The sequence below is a fragment of the Protopterus annectens genome, chromosome 4.part0 (genome assembly GCF_019279795.1).
Source record: "Protopterus annectens isolate FY-2018-M chromosome 4.part0, PAN1.0, whole genome shotgun sequence".
In the NCBI taxonomy this organism is placed as follows: domain Eukaryota; kingdom Metazoa; phylum Chordata; order Ceratodontiformes; family Protopteridae; genus Protopterus; species Protopterus annectens.
Genome location: NC_056733.1, coordinates 46,391,404 through 46,412,146, shown reverse-complemented (window position 1 = coordinate 46,412,146; position 20,743 = coordinate 46,391,404). Strand labels below are relative to the sequence as shown.

Below are 20,743 nucleotides of genomic sequence, written 5' to 3'. Positions count from 1 at the left end.
AACCATATAGGTTTATGTGAGTGGTAGGGAGGCTACTACAGTAAGTATTCCAGTCTAAATTCATATCGCCTAGGATAATGGTTTCTTGAGGTAGGTGTTGGGATAGCCAGCAGAGGATATTTTCCAAGGTGGCTATGTTATTTCCAGGGGGCAGATACATACAGATGATATAGATTGATTTAGCATTGTTAAGTTCAAGTTTAGTAATGAGAATTTATGTTTTGGAGTCCAGTGGTATGTTACAGTTATAAGTGGTTAATTGAAAGCCTGATTTAAATAGAATAGCCACACCACCACCTTTCTTAGCTACTCTGTCAAGCCTTAGGATATTATATCCAGGTGGGATAATTTCATTATCTTTGATGGCAGGTGGCAGGTTTTAGCCATGATACATTTCTTGACATTCAGTTTGAGGCCATGCTTCTGGGACCAGTCATTAGTTTGGGTAAGGCCCTCTTGGAGGATGCTCACATCACTAGCGGAATTTAAGACCGTGCCCAGCTTGCATTCATCTGCAACCTTGGTCAGTCACAGACCATTACAGACATCAAGACTGATCCTTTGGGTACACCGCTAGTTACAGGGCTACTGTGACTGAGTTGGTTCTATCAGTGAGCCAGTTAGCTACCCATCTGGTAACATACGGGTTGATGCCTAGTTGGGAGAGTTTATGTATTATGCCCAAGTGGGGAATAGTGTCAAAGTCTTTGGCTAGATCAAGGTAGGTGGTGTGCACCCTCTTCCCCTTGTCCATGGCTTTGGTGACTGTTTCGAAGAAGGCGACTAAGTTTAGCAGGCATGATCTCCCTTTCACAAAACCAAATTGTGTGTGGTCTAGCATTTGGAGGTTGCAAATGTCCTTGTTTATAAGGTCCATGAAAATGCATTTCATGACCTTGCATATGAGGCTAGTTAGGCTGATGGGCCTATAATTTCCTGGGTCAGTGGACATTCCACTTTTGTGTAGAGGGATGATGGTGGATGTCCTCCATTCAGCTGGGATGAAGCCGGTGCTCAGGCTTTGGTTGAATAGGGTGTCTAATGGAGCTGAGCTCATGTAGGATCCAGGCAGGGATGTTATCGGGTCCCATAGAGGCTGTTTTTTTTGCTTTTGAGAGGGCATTAAGGACCTGCTCCCCAGTGATGAGGGGAGGGGGGCAGGTGCTGGGGATGTCCTGGTCTACTGATGGGGGGGGGGGGCAGGCGGGGTGAAGTTTTCACTGAACCTGTCTTCCAGCAGGTTGGCTATATCTATGGTGTTGATGTATGTGGTGATATTGACCACCAGTTCATAGCAGTTTTGGGTGTTGCCTTTGAGATTGCGGATGTATGTGAAGGCGGCCTTGTGATTGTCTTTGGTGGATGTGGCCAATTTGAACTCGAAGTTAGCCTTAGAGGATTTCACCAGTGATCTCATTTGCTTGTTCAGACAAAGGAGAGATTGCTTCCAACTTGGCACCTGCTCCATCTTGGCCCTGGACAGCAATTTTGTCCTTCTGTTATAAAGTTTGTTTATTGCTGCTGTCCACCAGATAGGGCTACTCTTCCTTGAGGTAGATGATTTGGTCCTGTCAGGTATTTGCTTACTCAGACAAAGGAGAGATTGCTTACAACTTGGCAGCTGCTCCTTTTTGGCCCTAGACAGCAATTTTTTTTCCTTTTATTATAGAGTTTGTTTATTGCTGCTGTCCACCAGACAGGTTTACTCTTCCTTGAGGAAGATGATTTGGTCCATTCAGAGAGGGTCCTGTCTGATTATCTCTGCTTGAGCAGGACAATGGTGTTCTCTCTCCTCTTTGTTATTTGCATTATATTTAGAACCATTTGCAAAGAAAATAAAGGATTCAAGGATATAATTGGTATGATAGTCAAGAAAGGCTGACTGTATTTGCAGATGACATTATTTTATACCTGACAAAACTGAAAGAAACATTACAGTGCTGTGGAACATACTGAGACAGCTTCAGACCTTTTTTGCGATACAAAATTAATGAAGATAAAACAAAAGCAATGAGCTATGTACCTTCATACAAATTGGTTCAGCAATATCCATACTTATGGGGACATGATGAAATATTTAGGAGTAAAGATTAAAAAAAATGATTCTGGTGTGGCAGCTAGGGCTATCTGGGAAGAGACTAAACAAAAGATAATACAAAAACTGAGAACATGGAAACTCTGTTTTATGGATATCGATAGTAAGATACAAGCATTTAAAATATTCTTAGTCCCGTTAGTTTTATACAGAGGTCAGGCATGTTTTTATCAACCAGAGGAGAAGTTGTGGTTAGCAATTAATAAAGAGCTGAAGGACTTTATTTGCCAGGGGAAGATGGCAAGAGTTAAGTGGGATAGGTTTATTCTTCTTTATAGGTTTATTATAGGACGGATTGGTGGCTAAAACTGGAGTAAGGCCACACCTTCGCATCACCTGTAACACCATCCATTCCCACCCTCTCTCACATCCACTTTCTGCCCATTTTGTGATGTCACTATGACATCAGCTGACAGAGGACACCCTTTTTTTTCCATTCCTGATTCCTGCCTTCAGCCGATTTACTATGATTTTCTGTAAACAAAAAAAAAAACAGCATAGTAAATCAGCCAATTTAACAAACTCCGATAGTCTGTTTCCTTTTCTGAAACAGAATACTTGAGTTTGTACAGTGTTTTTCAGGACTACCGGAGAATTGATTTGATTTCTGGATAGTCCGGAAAAAAAACGAAGAGGTGGCAACCGTAGGACTACACAAGTTTAAGGAGTATTTCAGAGCAACACAGTTAAGGCTCCTTTACATAGCACAAACAGAAAACTATAATTCAGAATGGAAAGAGTTAATGATTAAACAGGGGGGGGGGAGCTCAAGTAAAAGGGAGAGATTGGGATTTTAGATACAGACCTTTAAGAAGAACAATAATAATCATGCAGAATATTATATTCATTAATTAGCTGAAGATATTCTAAGAACTAAGCCAATACTGGAGTGGTGAAAGGAGACTCTATCGATATGGATGACTGCAATTAGGGATACAGACAATAGGCAAGAGAGGGAGGGAATATATTGGAGAAAATTGGCAAAGGAACCAAGGTATTGATAGCAAATAACTAGAGAGGGAAATGTTAGAGATTGCTTCTATATCAAGGATTGATATCAGAGTATCACAGTATAGGCAAAGAGAAAGAACTAGAGGAGGTACTAAACAAAAGATAAGCACTAGCAGTGTTTTTAGTAGAATCTAGAACAGAAGCTGCTGTTAACAAAAGAATAATTAGTATAGCTTATAAAATATTGCATGACAAGTGTAAGAATCAATTAGTGGAGGTTAGAAAAGATTGGGAAGAGAGATTGGATAAGCATTTCACAAAGAACAATGGTGGCAATATACGTACGTGTCCCAAATATGCAGCAAAATCTAAAAGACAGGATTTTTGCTTGGAAATGTTTGCATAGGTATTTGTATACCCCAAGTAGAATCCAGAGAATTTTTCCTCAGGTAAACAACAAATGTTGGAGGTGTGATGGGGGAAAAAGGGGTCATTGGGAACATATTTTCTGGTAATATAATGAGTTGGCAGACTTTAAAGATTCCATGCAGACTACTCTATCAGAGATCATGGGTGGGAAAATTGGTGTATCTAGGGAGATGATTTTTATGAGCTATGACACAGTATTGGAATTGTCTAGACATAGTAAGGCCTAGCTGAGTCTAATTATGGTGGCCGACAAAAAAGCAATTACTAGAAAATGGAAATCAAAGCCTAAACCAACAGTACTAGAAGTAGTTAATATAGTAACAGAGAGAAATTAACTGAAATTAGGATCTTTAGAAAAGGGTAGGAGCAAATGACATAGAAAAAAATTTGAATTGTGGGAACAATGCATACAGGGGAGGAATGAGGTTTAAAAGAAGGCAGGATTTGAATGAGCTATATGATGCTTAACTGACGATGGCTGGATAAGTTGTAAGTGATGTATAATGTTTGCAACTACAGTTGTCTCAATGGTGTCTGTGATGCATGTTTGTAACTAAAGTTGTGTCATTGTGGTTTGTTTTTCATTTATATGAATGTAATATTGCCTACGTAATATGTGATAATTTAATAAAGATTTTTTTGTTTAAAAAACAAAAGGAAGAAGCCACGATCTAAACTAACATTGCAGTAAAAGCAAATAAATAAAAATTAAAAGAATCTACAGCGAAACAGTAACTTTGCTGTTTGATAGACCATAGTTTCAATACAGTACAGGTGGTACCTCACAATTCAACCACCTCACAACTCAACTGTTTCGCAGTTCAGCCGCTCTTTCGGCTACCCATGCATTCCACAATTCAACTGCCGTCTCGCAATTCAACCCGGAAAGGAGGCTGAAAAGTTGTTCATTGTTTCCAGTTGTGTTTATGTAGTGCAGTTGTTTTTTTTTTATGTGTTGTGAAGAAATGGGGCCAAAGAAGAGTGATACTGGCAGGAAAAATAAGTGGCCAAGCATTGAAAAGAGGAAAGAAATCATAGGCAAAATTGTGAGAGAGGAGGTAAAATGGGACAAATAGCAGAACTGTATGGTGTGCCTAAGTCTACTGTCTCAGCATTTTGGAAAAATACAGACCACATTGTGGGTGCTAAGGTGTCAAAAGGAGCAACAAATGTTTTGGGCAAACACAGAAAAACAAATTCATGAAGATAAGGAGAAGATGCTTCTTGTTTGGATCCAGGAGAGGCAGATGAAGGGAGATCCAATAACTCTGAACATAATCTGTGAGAAAGCGAAGCTCATCTTTGAAGACCTAGAAAGAAATCTCCAGGAAATAGCTCACAGCAGACAGAAGAATTTAAAGCAAGTAGGAGAAGGTTCTACAGATTCAAAAAAGAAGAAGTGGCATACACAGTGTTCTGAGACAAAGAGAAGCAGCTAGTGCTGACAAAGAAGGTGCACAGAAATTTGTCAAGGAATTTAAAGAATTGCTAGAGAGAGAAGGGTGTCTGCCGGAACAGATTTTTAATTGAGATGAAAATGTGGTTTTCTGGAAGAGATTGCCAAATAGGACTTGTATAACCCAGGAAGAAGCTAGGATTCCAGGTCACAGTCCCATGAATGATAGGCTCACACTCCTCCTGTCAGGAAATGACAGTGGAGACCTCAAGCTGAAGCCTCTGCTGGTGTATCACATAAAAAATCCAAGATGCTTTTGAAAAAAAAGATTATAAAATCAAAACTGTCTGCAATTTGGAAATTAAACACCAAAGCGTGGTTAGACCAGTCAGTTTTTAAGGATTGGATTTTCGAGGAGTTTGCTCCAAATATCAAGAAGTAACTGACCGAGAGCAGTTTGCCAATAAAAGCTCTCCTGCTTCTGGACAATGCCACTGCCCACCCACGAGAGTTAGAGAAAATTCTTCAGCTAGACTGTCATTTCCTCAAGGTTCATTTCTTAAAGAAGCTCTACACAAAAGCACTCTTCTCAAGGCTCTTCGATGTGACCCATTCTTCAGATAAAACAATGAAGGAGTTCTGGAAGACTGAGTTCAACATTCTATTCTTCATGCCATACTATTCATCAAAAGTGCCTGGGATGGAGTGTCCCAAAAAGCCCTTCATGCAGGCTAGAGGAAATTGCTTCCTTCCTTTTCCCAGGGCAAACTTTTGGATGAAGCAGCTGAAGTCCTGCCAGACATCATTTCCACAGCAGAGCACCTGGACATAGGGGAGGGTGGATGAGGCGGATGTTGAGGAACTGCTACAAGACCATGATGACAATCTCAGAATGGAGAAACTTAACAGTACTTTGCAATAGAGAGTTCAAAGAATGAAAAGGAGATTTCTTCTAAAGGTGAGGATGCCAGGGAAAAAGGACCAATGCCAACAGCTTGCATTAAAGAACTTTTATCCAGCTGGGAGAGAAGGTGCAGGCTACAATCTTGGAGTGGCACCCCAACACAGATGTCAACAGGATGATGGGCTTGTTTAACAACACAGTCATGCACCACTTCAAGACCATCCTGAAAAACAGAGAGAGACAAGTAACCCTAGACAATTTGTTTTACTTACACCTGCCACAAAACAGAGGGAACAGGCAGGACAGGGTGAAGAAGACTCCCTTTCCAACAAGTAAAAACTAAGTGGACTGTGTAAATATGGTCACTCATGTTCAGTTTTTGGCATGGACACTGGTGGGGCTGGACAGAGAGAATGGGCACAAGTGTATGATGCCGACACACCTGAATGAATGAACCAAGTTGGGGAGCCACTGAGCAAAGTCCTGGAGAGGGATTAAAAACAGACGAATGCACGCTATTGTGTGTTATTCTTTTTTGGGAGTGTAGATAGGAAACTGTTGCAAGATGTTTTAAGTTATAATGTTATTTCATTTGAGGGTATGGACAGGAAACGGTTGTAAGTTGTTTTTAAGTTATAATTTATATCACATTAAAGTCAACTAAAACAATAACCATAATCGCAGACAACAGATATTCATTTCATACAACACTGTGGAACGTTCCCAAAAGTAATTAGATAAATTTGCAGCAGGAAACTCAAACGATTTGAAGAAGAAACCACAAATAATATCCAGACTTTAATACAAAACTTTCTAGCACCTCAGTGCAACCACCTTTACAGAATACCTGTAATTTAAACCTATTGTGTTTGGGTTTCCTGCTGCAAATTTATCGAATTACTTTTGGGAACATTCCACAGTGTTGTATGTGATTAAAAAGTTGTGGTTGTACAAGATATTTATTTCATAACTGCTATCACACAATTATGTAATGACCATGCATTTTAGCTGGACAGAAAACATGTTAGTCTGTATTCTTAGATGGATTTAACATCAAATAAATTTGTATGTGACGTGAGCCACGGTTTTAGAAGTGTACAGTAGTCCTCCATTTCTCCTCCATCCCTCCTCCACATCCTCGCCTCCATTTAAGAGATGTTCTGCAGTTCAAATCCTAGTGAGCTATATTTTTTTTTAATTTTTTTAGTATATTTTGTAATTTTGTTTGGGCCGGGAATGAATTACAGATGTATGGAAAACGGTGTCTCGCAATTCAACCACTGTTCCGGTATGGATTATGGCTGAATTGTGAGGTACCACCTGTAATTATTGTCCTACATTAAGCAAATCTTTTCATCGGATACTTTGGGTTCTGTTTGTCTAGCAATTCTTCCAGCAATGGAATATTATGCTGCACTAATAAACCATTTGTTTGTCTGTACCCATTTTTCTCTTGAATAAAGCTAAAAGAAGTCTTCTGTCAACGGAAATGCCAGTTTTTCATTTGTAGATATTCTGTTTCTTCTCTTGTTGTAGCATCCTCTCTTCATTCTCCATTAATGGGTGTCTATTGATTAATGTTCATTTTTTCACTTGCTGTCTCCAATTAAGATGGCAGTTCATATGACCTTTAAAGTAACTGGGTGACGTATTTTAAATTTTGCTCACTGTTTTCTAAACAAGCTGACTGCCTTTCTTTTAACCAGAGAAAATCCATTGTCTTCATAGACATGTTATTACCCACTTTAAGCAACTTTCCTTTCTTCTGTAATTTAGGTAGGACCAATTATTTCAGCAGGATTGGTCCTGGATGCCTTCTAGACTGTAGGTTTCCAGGTAAAAGAAACCCTGTCTGCCTTCTGTATGTTCAGTTTTAACTGAAATATATCTGTGCACGTTTTAAATGTTTCTGTGATGAAAGCCATTTAATTATCTCCTTGTTCTGGGATGCTTATAAATTAGAGGTTCTGCCTGTGAGATCTGTTTTCTAGATCTATTAAAATGTCATGGATCTCCTCCTGTTTTTACCAACATTTATGCATATTTGCTTTTGGACTCAACATTTTTATCACTGGTGAGTGGACAACTGAAGAGTTTGAGAGTGGATTTTCTGTTTCTTCCTGTCTTTTAGCTTTTATATAATTGTCTAGACTTTCAGTGATTTTCATCACTTTTGTGTATCTTTTGTCTAGTTTCTTGTCTTTAGTTACACACTCATTTCCATTTGCTTGCTTGAAATATAGTTAAGCTTATGCATTTCTGCCATGTAGTCTTCAGGAAAAAAAAGACTTGAGTGCTTTTCCCACTTCAGTTTTCCTTCCTTTCTTATAATTTTTTCGTCTTTGTAGTAGGCATGGGTGTACCTGTCAGAGTTAGGTTTCCAGTATAATTCTGCCAAGTGTTCTCTAAAACTGTCAAATTATTTATTGTACCAGCTCCTCTCGTACATGAGTTAAAAATATAGTTTCTTAACACTTCAGTGCCATACCAGAAATCTCCCAAAAGGTGATAATGTATGGAGCAAATTTAGTTGCAGCTCTGCCTTGCAGATTTAATTTCTCTTTATCAAACTGTAGACTTTGGTAGTCAGATTAATTAATAAATTAAGGTTATCATTAGGTATCTCATTAAACTTCTGCAAGAATTGTCATCCACCAGAAATTATGATTAATGGAGTCAGGATCAGTGGTGGCAGTTACAGGATGCAAATCTCAGTTAGAGAGCCCTTTCTGGTATCATCCTCCTCCTCATCATTGTGAATGATCTTGTGCTGTAATTCTTTTTTTTTGTTGAGGAGGGTGGGTGTCAGTCCTGCTAAGTCCTGCAACAACATGGTATGAAGTTCATAAAATAGATATATTTTATGATGTATACCTAATGTGTACCTTTTGTAACTGTACTTCCTAAATATTCCTTGGATGCTGACTTACCCTGCAGTATAAAGAGATGACAAGCATGACTTATAAATTATATACACCTAGGGTGTTATGCAAGTGGTAAGGAAAACATTTATTAACATCAATAAAAGGTGTGATAAATAACATTCCATGCATGTGTTTTTTTATGAGTTAGCAAAAAAAGTATTTTGTTTTCCATTAATGTATGTGTTCCTGTGTCTTATGTGATAGTTTAATAAAGATGCTTTAAAAATAATTAAAAAAAATTGTCATGGCATGCAATTATATTATCAGAAAGTTTGAATGCCTACACTGTGAGAGTGTAGCATGAGTTTCCACGTAAAGGACAACATTGCCATCATGCAAACTCCCTTGATTTTAATGGACATGATTGAGATGGGCATTAAAAACTAGGAAATTAGGTTAGATTTCTGATCTGAAACCTGTGTTCAGTCAGTTCAAGCAACCAATAAAGCTCATAAGACCAGAAAAGAGTTGGTCTCTTTCTGCCTTATATCTGATTTGAATATTGTTCATTGTTTTTGCAGATCTGCAATAAAAAAGAATGCTGATTTCCGCCAGTTGTGTAACAAGTTTTTTATTGATTTGGCCTCTACCATGTGCTTCAAAGATAACTTTCCACCAGATAAGGATGTGATCCAAAGGATGCTGTCCCTTTTGTTCATCCAGAAGGAGTCTTCACTGCGTTTATCAGGTATGCCACACTATTCATAAATCTGTAGAGTGCGAATGTAAATTATTGTCTGTATACTTTCAAGAGTCTTTCTCATTCAAACCTGTACAGAAACTGGCTTCTTGCATTCATGTATGTTGTAACAACTTTGATACTATACATTTGTAAAAACAGTGGTTTCCATATTCATTTATATGTCAAATTCAGCGACTTACTTTTGAAAATAGTGGCTCTCTGGGAAGAACCAGCTGGGGAAACCTTGATGCACCTCTTTTTTTCTTGGGTATGAAAGAGAGCTGGGTCTTTCTAGAGTCATAACACCTTGACTAAAGGATTGAAGGACATAGCCGATAGTCTGTTGGCTAAAGAGTTAAAGGTTTACATGAAGAAAAATATATGTTTGCGACTGTTTGTCCCCACCTTCATTCATTCGAGCCTCTTATAGGTTCATAGGTAGGTACTAGGCTATTGACCCTAGGGCCTATATAAGCCTAGCGAAATGGTACCCTGGCTTTTGCCACCCAAGAAAATTATTTTCCTGTGCCCCTGTCAAGCAGAGCCACAGAAGTGATCCCCGGGGTGAATTTCCTATCTTCCATCTTGAGGAAGTTGCCCAATTTTTCCCATCACTGGGTGAGAGAGAGCCAAGAGGAGATGTCATCCAGACAACCATCAGGAGTGATTTGAGTATTTTTTGTATTGCTCCCTATTCCTACCATGGTTCATAAGTTCTGATGTAGATTCACTATAGCATAACCTGTATTTCTGGTGCTCTGTTAGTAAGTTATGCTATTAGAGTGCTTCGTCTCTTTAAGATGGAAGCTTCATTGAGATGCATGTCATCAGTGGGTGGCTCCTGGGTTTAGTATGTTAATACTAGTGAGACTGAGTTCAGAGTAGTTTTTTATAATATGGGTTATTTTCGTTCATTTCCGAGTATTGAATGTGTTATTCATTTTGTTTTTACCAAAATTTTTATTTTGAGTTGACAAGTTCTTTTTAAATGTAAGTAATTTTTTATTTTACATCTTTTTGTCTTTGCTGGAAATGGGGTTTTTGTTTGAGTCTATGTTATCTAAAGGAGCCATGTGATGGTTGTGACTGAATTGCTTGCTTAATTGTTGTAATTATTGCTTAACTGGTTTGCTAGGATGCTTTTAAATCAGTTGATTTTAGCATTTGCCAGCAGGATCTGAAGAAGGCACACGCCAAAAGCACTTATCCTGTTTTTGTTTTATTTTGTTATTAAAGTTCTTAGTTGTTTTTACGTCTGTGGTGTAGCGCTCCCTTTTTTCTGACTCTCATTCCTGCCATGGCGTGCACACATGCGGTACATATCTGTGAAGAACATTTATTTATTTTATTTATTTATTTTATTTTACATTTGTTAACCGGGATAGTCCAACTGGATGCATGTCCATTTTCAGTGGAGGCCCGGGGAGAAAAGCTCCAAAGAAACATTTTTGCAAAATATACTAACATGTTTCTACTATATACAAGATCATATTAATGAGCAAACATTATTAAGTCATTGACAAGAATATTTAAAAAAGATCAAAACATACAAACAGTATTAAGGTATGTTAACTATGTAGTCAGATCATGCATCTGAAAGGGGTATTGATAAGATTGTGTAGTCCTATCAAGAGACTGTGTGTGTAATGCAAGAGATACTGCAGTAGTTGAGTGGGACTGAAGTTAGTCTGGTGTGGAGCAGGGACATAACCATTTGTTGTTAAGATGGCTTTTGATAGACATTTTAAATTTGGTTAGAGAAGATTCCTGGGTAATGGATGAAGGCAGTCAGTTCCAAATTTTGGATATGTAAGATGAGTAGAGGGAGTCACCGGCATGGTTGTGGGATCTAGTAACTATTAATAGTACTTTATCCGTGGAGCGGAGTTGCCTAGGACAGGAGTGCTGCTGAATTAAGTTGCTTAAAGACAGTGTTTTATTTGGGTGGGAGAGCAGCTTATGAGTGATGATAAGTTGATTATAGATTAGTAAATTTGGCAGTTCAAGCCAGCCCAGTTGTTTTAGGTTATGACCGTGATGGATTCTAAAAGAGGTGTTATTAGCAAATTTGGCTATTTGATTCAAGCAGGAAGTCAGTTTGCTGGTTTCTGTTTTGGATAAATTGGTTGGGATTGGGGATGCATAAAGTAATGTTGAGAGGAGGTGAGTACGAGCAATTGTGGTCCTAGCAGTATGGGTCAGGAAGGACTTATGTTTGTAAAGACTACCTAGCTTTCTGTGAGTGTTTTTAATAGCTAGATTTATGTGGATATCACATTTTAAGTTGTTATCAATGGTGACACCTAGTAGTTTTATGTGGGATTCGGGTGTGATGGGTGTACCATTTTTAGAGAGGATATTGAAAGTGGTGGTAAGGCTGGTATATTGTGTGGGGTGAAATAGCAGGAGCTTGGTCTTTTTGGGGTTTAAGAATGAGGCCATCGTCAATAAGCCAATTTTCAACTGAGTGGAAATTATCTTTGGTTTTATTGTGTAGTTCTTCCAGTGTTGAGGCACTTGCATATTGTAGTGGAATCGTCTGCGTATTGGATAAGGCTAGTGCTATTTGCAGCTGAGTGGAGGTTGTTTGTGAAAATTGAGAATAGCAAGGGACCTAGTATTGATCCCTGAGGTACCCCAAGTGTGACTGGTAAAAGTGGAGACAAGTTATTGTCCCACTGCACTGCTTGTTGCCTGTCCTTGAGATCATTTTTGAACCAGGAGATGGTTTGATTGTCTAAGCTCAGGTTTTTGAGGTGGCAGATGAGTTCATCATGGCTAACCATATCAAAGGCTTTTGATAGGTCTAAGAAAAGGGCTGATGTAAGTTTACATGTCATTACTTCCCCACCCCTCCCTCTGCAGTATTAGCGGTAGTCTGTCTGGTATCCTTCAGGGAGATCATATCTCCCTATGTGCCTGAAGATGTGTGGGACACACCCCTTCAGCCCTGTCTCTGCATGTCTGGCTCCTGCAGTGCTGGCCACTTGGCTCCATTTTCCTGAAGCACTGAACTAGACTAGTTTAGATATAAAAATCTGAAAGTTAGGCATAATCAGTAACAGGTAATCATTTACCTTTGTTAAAGTGAAATTAATCTGCTAACATTATTGATAGTGATTTGAAGTATGGTAGTAGTGTGCCTGGAATTCAGAGCTACCACATGGAGAACATAGTTTATGAGTGGGGAGATCTTCTCATGTCAAGATTTATAATTCTGGACCAAGATGTCAGGTAAATACATAAAATCTGGTGGAATCAAGTGCATAAATTTACATTCTGGAATTATAGCCTGAAACCAGCAACTGGTTTAGTGCATGTCTGTCCCACGCATGGCAGGATTGCTTGAGTCCTGTATCCTTGTTGTTCAACTTTCATTGCTGCATACCCATTCCGTCTTTGTTCTTGAGGATGGTCTTAGATGTGCCTCACTTTTGCAGTTGGTGGAGGAAGTAGGACATGGGATCGTTTTCCACTGAAGCTTTTCTACAGAGTCTGCGTCAGATAGGAGTACTGAATCTTACTCAACTTAGTGCCCCTTCTGAGATGACTTATTTTTTAGAGAAATCCTGAGACTCATGAGATCCTGCTTGCTTCGGTAGCTGGCCCCTGGCCCCTATTTTTTCACTTCAGAAACTCCTAAACATGTACATGTTGAAGAATGAGGAGGAGTCCTGGGTTACCCCCCACCCCACCAAAAAAAAAAAAAAAAAAAAAAGCATGCAGTCTTTATAAACCCTGGTCACAGCAGAGTGAGCACCTGGCCAGAATTCTCCAAATGGACTTGTGTGATCTATTTTCTTCAGCATAAATACGGATACCACAGCATTTTGCCCCCATGCCAGAAGTGTCAAGAATTGTGCAGTTATGGCAAGATGGTGTAGTCCTCTTTCAAGTCTGGATTTTGGGGCCTTGCTTGTTTATCTCAGCTGTCCAACATTTTCCTTTCCTTAATTAAGGAGAAAATATTATGGCTTTGAGAGTGAGTTTCCACATAACCCAATGCAATTTTGGAAGGATTGATGCTTCCACTGGTCATTTTCTGAGAATAAAATGGTATAAATATAAAACTTAAAACACATTATTTAGGAAAAAAATATACTGAAGTCTGCAAGAGTGGCTGAAAGCATTCACAACTGATATGAATAATTTTAATAAAGATGGCAGTTACTCTCCATAAGCAAGTTCAGCTGATGTTTTTTGTTTCAAATGTTTTTTTTTCACTCAAGTTCAATACTGCAGTTGCATTTGTAGTTAATTATTGGTAAATAACTAGAAGTGACTGCGTGCATATGTGTGTGTGTGAATTAGTTACTTAAGAATCTCTCTCACCTTTTACTTGAAATTTTAAATTGTACTTGAAACTCAGACATAAAAGTACTGTAAAAATGTAAGAAAAAATATCTGCTAAAGATACAGCAGTAACTAAGCATCATCATGTCTCTGTTGGTTCCAGCAACTTTACTAATATAAGTTGACTGGCATGCTTATGGTGAACTTTATCATCATATTACTTTTGCCTTCTAATGATGCAGTCATTTCTACCTTGTAATGAAATGTGTAAGTAACTAGACGTGTTTGACATAGACATATAACCAATGGTTTTAAGTTGTTTACTGACACAGATAACTCATTGTTCAAAATGCAAACGTGGGTTATTGTTTGGTGGCTAGCAAGACAATTAGTCTAATTTGCCTGTTTAGGATGAGCGGTTTAGGTTATTCTCTGTGTGGCCACGGTGGTGGAGTTGTTAGTGTTGTTGCCTCACAGCAACAGGTTCTACGGTTCAATTCTGTGCTGGAGTAACTTCTGTGCAGAGTCTGCATGTCCACCCTGTGGTCACGTGGGTTTCCTCCATGTGTTCCAGTTACCTCCCACACACCAAAGACATGCATCAGTTGGATTGAACACTCTAAAATTGCCCCTAGGAGTGTGTGTGTGTGTGTGTGTGTGTGTGTGTGTGTGTGTGTGTGTGTGTGTGTGTGTGTGTGTGTGTGTGTGTGCGCGAGTGAATAGGATGGATGAATTACCACAGCAGGGCTAGCCACCCAGCAGTGTAAACCTTGGCTCGAGATGATTGTCACTGTTGAAGTGACACCCCGACCCCATGTGCAAGAATGGGAAAAGGGGATGACGATGGAGGGACGGATTTAGGTAATTCTGTGCAGTATAAAAACGCGGTCATTAATTGGCTGTACTGCAACTATGAACAGATATTATAGGCTATTGAACCATTGTCTTAGTATTCCTGTTTAAAGAGGAGGAGGAGGAGGAAGAGGACACTTCCTAACTTTTGTTATCAGAAAATTGCAGTACAGACGAGTTGTTTGTGCTCTGGGTAAAGGAGATTAAGGCATGCTATGGCAGACATTTTGTTTCACATAAGTTCATTTGGTTCCATCAGTACATAGTTATAGTGTAGTTTCTTTTATGTGGAATGCTGTAGTGGTTTATTATGGTATCAGATGCAGATTAAAAGATTTGTTATGAGGTACTGACTTTTATAGGGATCATTTGGGCCTGTAGCTTATGATGACAGTAAAAATGAGGATACAACAGTAGGAGGCCAGAGAAGTATAATTTGTATGTCTCATAGTTGTCAATACTGAATGTAATCTGAAGGAGCTACACCCTTTATTACTTGGCAAGAGACGTACCTAAATGAAACTAAGCATAAAATGTTAGTTGTGTGAGTGTATTCTCCTTTTTTTGCTCTTCTCCTCTGTTATGTCTGCAGTACCACTGTAGGACCTGTTCACTTGATGCAAAGGCCCATTGAGTATAGTGATTAACACCATTACCTGGAAGGTTTACATTAGTGTTTAGTGCCAGATGTTGCCATCATGGCATTAGGAGAATTTGTTTTGTAATCTGGAGTAGCCATGTATGATTCTTCACAAACCTGCACGGCTTGAGGAATCTCATTGGTCTGTTGAAAAATTCTGTATAATGTTACTGATCAGGGTAGGGTGCTACTCCAAGCATATGTTTCGAAATCCCACCCGGTCTTCCAAGAAATCCCATGCATTCGTAACTTCAGGCAGGGTATAAGACCTGCGACATTTGTACAGAAACACCTGCTTGCCATCTAATTAGCTTGTTACTAGCTGTATCATACAAGTAGTTGAACTGAACAGATAACAAGTAAACGCGCCGGGTAAAATAGTTAGGTCTGCCCAGAGATAACATTCATTTGTAGAGCTAACAGTGCTGCCAAGCATAGAATTTCCCTGAATAAGTAAGTACATTGCAAAATGTGAAACTAGCCAGTAAAGTAGGCAAGTGTACCCCTGTCCCAGAAAAATATAATTAAGATAAAATAATGACACAAACCATATCTAAAAACAGTCAAGATCTAATAGGAAATGCAGGTTAGGTTGTAGTCAGGACAGGGTACTGACACTTTGTGCAAGACAACAGAACACAATGAAAAACAAATTTGGCTTTCTATATGGTAGCTGGTGGGTACTGGATTATCGCAGAATTCATATTGCTATCAGTATGCTAATGAAAGCATTTTGGTATCTACCAGCTGCACATGCACAGCTACTCTCATACTTTATTTAAACGTATAATCATTTTGGCTCAAAACTGAGTATATATGTCTGATATGGTAAGGAGAATAATTTTTGGGGCTGGGGGTGTGAGGGAGTTTAAGGAACTGGCAGCTGTAAATATGTGTGAAGTTCTGACCTGGTAAGACGCTTACTAATATTCAAAGATTCACAGAGAAGGCAGCCACTCTACAAAGTAGGCTTTTGTAGAACAGTATTACTGGGGTTGTTTTGTTCTTGCAGTTGCTGTGGTGTTGCTCAAATTTTAAGAATAGTCCTATTAGAATCCTTCCTGAAGTAAGATGGTGCATTTTTGTAAGATGCTGACTGTGGTAGTAAAACCTTTGAGATGGAGACTCTTGTAAGAGTTTAAATAACTGTCCTTGATCCTCCTGCTTGGACGCTTGTGGTTTTGTTATAATCTGCAATGCTATCTTATGTATATAGTAATGGAGTGCATGCAGTGTTACAATTTTTAGTTGTAACACTGTTTTGCTACCATTAAGATTTTTCTTTATAAAAGAGCTGCAGTGTTGTAGTGTGATACCCATTTTATAATGGGCATATACCATGTGATGTCAAAGAAACAAAGGCAAGAGACTAGTTTCACTGACCATTGAGCACTGGAACATCAGGCCAAGCAGCAGCTGGCACTGGCTGTATACCCTCATGTCGCCAAACTCTGGCGCTCAGCTTATATTCTTCCTCTTCGTAAAGGCGGCAAAAATACCAGCATCTCAAACTTTCACCCCATTGCTTTGCTCTCAGTAATCTCCAAAATCCTAGAAAAATGCATCCACCTCCAACTTATGCCTTTCCTGACCCAAAACAATCTTCTCACTCCTACCCAGCATGGCTTCCATCCAGGCCATAGCACAATAACCACTCTACTCTCTTTCCTAGAAGCTGTCAATCAAGCCCGAGATTCAGGACACTTAGTTTCTACTGTTTTACTCGATCTGTCTAAAGCCTTTGATACGGTTTCCCACAAGAATCTTTTCTGTCATCTCTCAAACCTTAATCACTCACATAATGCTTTATCCTGCTTCTCCAGCTATCTGTCAGACAGATCACAGGCAGTCAAATGGAAGAACTCCATCTCTTCCTTCCTAACTACCCCAACTGGCGTACCACAGGGATCCATCTTTGGGCCAATGCTTTTTAACATCTTAATCAATAACTTTCACACTACTATTCCTAATGCTAAAATCATTCAATATGCAGACGATTCAACCTTACTCTGCTCTGCCTCAAACCTCTCTGAATTGCTGACTAAAACCCAAACTGCCTTCTCAACAACTGAAAACTCGATGCACCAAAACCACCTCTCTCTCAGTGCAAATAAATCAAAGATTCTACCATTCCCTCCCACAAAGACCCTCTCTTACGATAAAAACAACTTCAAATTCTATAGTCAAACCAACTCACCTATAGAAGTGGTCCCCTCTGCCAAACTACTTGGCATTAGTATAGATGAACACCTCAAGTTTGATATTCATATTCAACAAAATATTAAGAAAACCCACCAAAAGCTAGGTATGTTGTATAGGAATAATCTCTTTCTCTCCAACTCTGCCAGGCAAACTCTGGCCTTGGCTTATCTTCTTTCTTCCTTTTTATACGGAGCCCCTCTCCTAACCAACCTGTCCTCCTCTATCACCTCTAAACTAGAAAACTGCTACAACAAAGTCTCTAAATTTGCCTCTAAATCTAAAAATACCACTCATCACTGCCTAACCCTACAATCCCTGAATTGTCTTGAACTCCCAAACTACTTAGACTATCTCCAACTCTCACTACTGCATATAGACTCGTTTCACCCAACAAAATGTCCTGCTCTAACTAACATCCTTCCCCCTTATACACCCAACAGAGCTGTCAGATCTGAAAATCAGAACTTAATTACTATCCATAAAACTAAACGACCTGCTGGCCAACTTCTTTTATCTTTCTCACTAGGCAAAAAATGGAATTCCCTTCCCTCCACACTAAGAACCATACCAAACTCAGAAAACTTCAAAACTCAACTATTCAAACACCTGTCCACTAAATGGAAATGTACCTGCCTTCACCCAACCTAATCAAAGGGGGTTCGCTCTCTGGTTCCCAAGCTGTACAACTCTCATAGTTATCTTCCTATGAGCCTATCTAAGCTCTCAACAATTTCTATAGCTTCTCTCTAAGCTCTCAACAACTATTACAGCTACCCTCACACAGCCCAACCTTATAAATATTGTAAAAAGCATTCTACTGTTGATGTATTTATGTAAAGCGTATTTACATTTTCTTAAAAGGTTTGTATGTAAACTGTTTCCACACCTAACACATATCTGTTTTCTTCAAATGAAACTGTATGATCCCTACCTTCAAGCTTAATGAATTTAACTATGCATGAAATTGAATGCATTTATGAGTAACTGTTCTACATAATATTATCTTTAATATTAACTGTTAGTTGTATCTAAATTGTATAATGCATCTTGGAACTTTTCTCCCCGGGCCTCCACTGAAAATGGGTCAATTTTGCCCAGTGGACTTCCCCGGTAATCAAACTGCAAATAAATAAATAAATAAATGTCCTGGGAATAAAGCAGCAAGCCTATCCTTCAAGGATATACTGATGAGTACTTTGCATAGTGCTTTTTTTTTCACTGACTTCCCAGTTATGGATCCTCCCTCCCTTTACTCATAGGTTCATAGGTGTGTACTAGGCTAATGGCCCTGTAGCCTTTACAAACCTAGCCCATAGGATTACCCTGTCATTGTGCCACCCGGCCTTAGTTTCCAGTGCCTCTGTCGAGTAGAGCCACTGGAGAGATCCCCAGGGTGAATTTTCTATTTCCCATCCACATCAAGATTTCACATTCTGTTGATTGTGGTAATGAGGTTGAGGTCTCTGGAACATGTGGTGTGGAGGGATTGGGATTTCTTTAGATGTAGTATTTCTAACAGAGCTGGGTCAGATATGGCTTTGTGAGTGCCAGATAGAAGGACTTTCTGACCACAGTAGCAGTGTGGTGGTCAAAAGAGAGGTTGCTGTCAACCAGTGTTCCGAGATCTCTTATAATGCCTTCTGTGTTCAGTGGACTACCATCCACTGTGGTAGTTCATGGGAACTGCGTTTTTCCCAAAGGGGATGACACGTTTTTTGGCATTGAGCTTAAGGCCATGGTTCTGACACTAGTGGTTGGTCTCAGTGAGACCTTTCTGTAGGATGTCAACATCACTTGGGGAATTAATGGCTCCCAACTTGCAATCATCTGTGAACTTTGTCAGCCAGAGTCCCTTCGTGTTGGCCTGGACTTCAGAGAAGTAGATACCACAAACAGGAGAGGATCCAGGACCAATCCTTGTGGGACTCCACTCGTGACTAGTCGGCAGTCTGCCTTGGAGTCAGCTACTTTCACACTGTGGGTTCCATCTGTGAGCTACTTTGCAACCCACCTAGTGATATAGGGGTTGTTGCCAAGCTTAGTGAGTTTTTCTATGATTCCTGAATTGAGAATGGTATCAAAGGCCTTGGCCAGATCAAGGTAGGCTGTATGAACCACCTTACCTTCATCCACAGCTCTGGTGACTGACTCAAAGAAGTCGACCAAGTTGAGCAGGCATAATCTACCCTTTTCAAAACCAAACTGTGTGGGATCCAGAGTTTGGAGATTCCTTATATCCTTGTTTATTAGGTCCATGATGATGCGTTCCATAGCTTTGCATATCAGACTCGTCAGGCTAATGGGGCGATAGTTCCCAGGGTCTGTAGTCACTCCTCCTTTGTGGAGAGAGATGACTATAGTAGTGTGCCATTCAGTAGGGACAAAGCCTGAGGTGAGGCTGTGATTGAACAGGACACACAGATGAGGTGCCAGTTCACTCTGTAATTCATGTAGAACACAGCCAGGGATATTGTCAGGTCCCATAGAAACTGTATTCTTGTCCTTTGACAGTGCTGTTTAAACCTGTGCAGCAGTAATACCGGGTGCCTGGCAATCTACTGGTACTGTGATTGGTCCTTTGGGGGGGTGGGGGTAAAGTTGGCACTGAATCTGTCAGCCAGTATATTGGCAATATCTGTTGGCTGTCAGTATAGGAGGTACCATTGTGCAGAGCAAATCTGGGTATTGCCGTGGAGGTTCTTTACATAACTATAGAAGTCCTTGTGGTTGTCATTACTATTTGCTGCAATTCTGTTTTCATAGCTAGCTTTAGAGGATTTGATGAGGGATCTCAACGTTTTGTTGAGGCTGATAAGGGAATTTTTTTCCATTCTTGGGACTTCACCTTATTCCGCATTAATTTCCTCCTCCTGTTGTAGAGTTTGTTTATGGCAGGGGACCACCAGATTGGCTTCCTTTTTTTTGGAGGAGAGCGTCTTGGTTCTCAGCAGCTGTATCCAGTTTAACAGCATAGTATAACACTTGGGCACTTTAAATAGAAAGGGTTTGACATTTCGACAGTATCAAAATATCTTGATCATCTTTCCAGCTTACCTTGGAAGTCCTTTTGCTGTTGATCACAGACCTGTAGTAATTTCTCCATAAAGTACATGCATCTGCCACCCTTGCATTATCATGTCTACTACACTTGACTGGTATATTGTTGCACTTTGAAACCTTACATTCTAGGATCTTGTATCCATGTGACTTTTACTCTATTTCTGCTATGTAACCATTTTTAATGAGGCAAATTCATTTGTGTTATACTCTGCACTTTCCCAGTTTTAATGTGTGTGTGTTTGTGTGTGTGTGTGTGTGTGTGTGTGTGTGTGTCCATGTCAGATGGACGAAAGCTCAGGTAAACGAAGACCACAT

The 20,743-nt window shown here is 39.6% G+C and overlaps 1 protein-coding gene across 1 annotated transcript in view; it reads left to right on the top strand.

Annotated features, from left to right (window-relative positions):
• RNF213 (ring finger protein 213) overlaps nucleotides 1-20,743 on the top strand; it is a gene marked incomplete in the record, with an annotated part of 2,890,576 nt that overhangs the window by 2,127,866 nt on the left and 741,967 nt on the right. Inside the window, 1 exon segment of the mRNA XM_044069632.1 lies at nucleotides 9,221-9,387. Within this exon segment, the coding sequence (XP_043925567.1) occupies nucleotides 9,221-9,387 (167 nt within the window).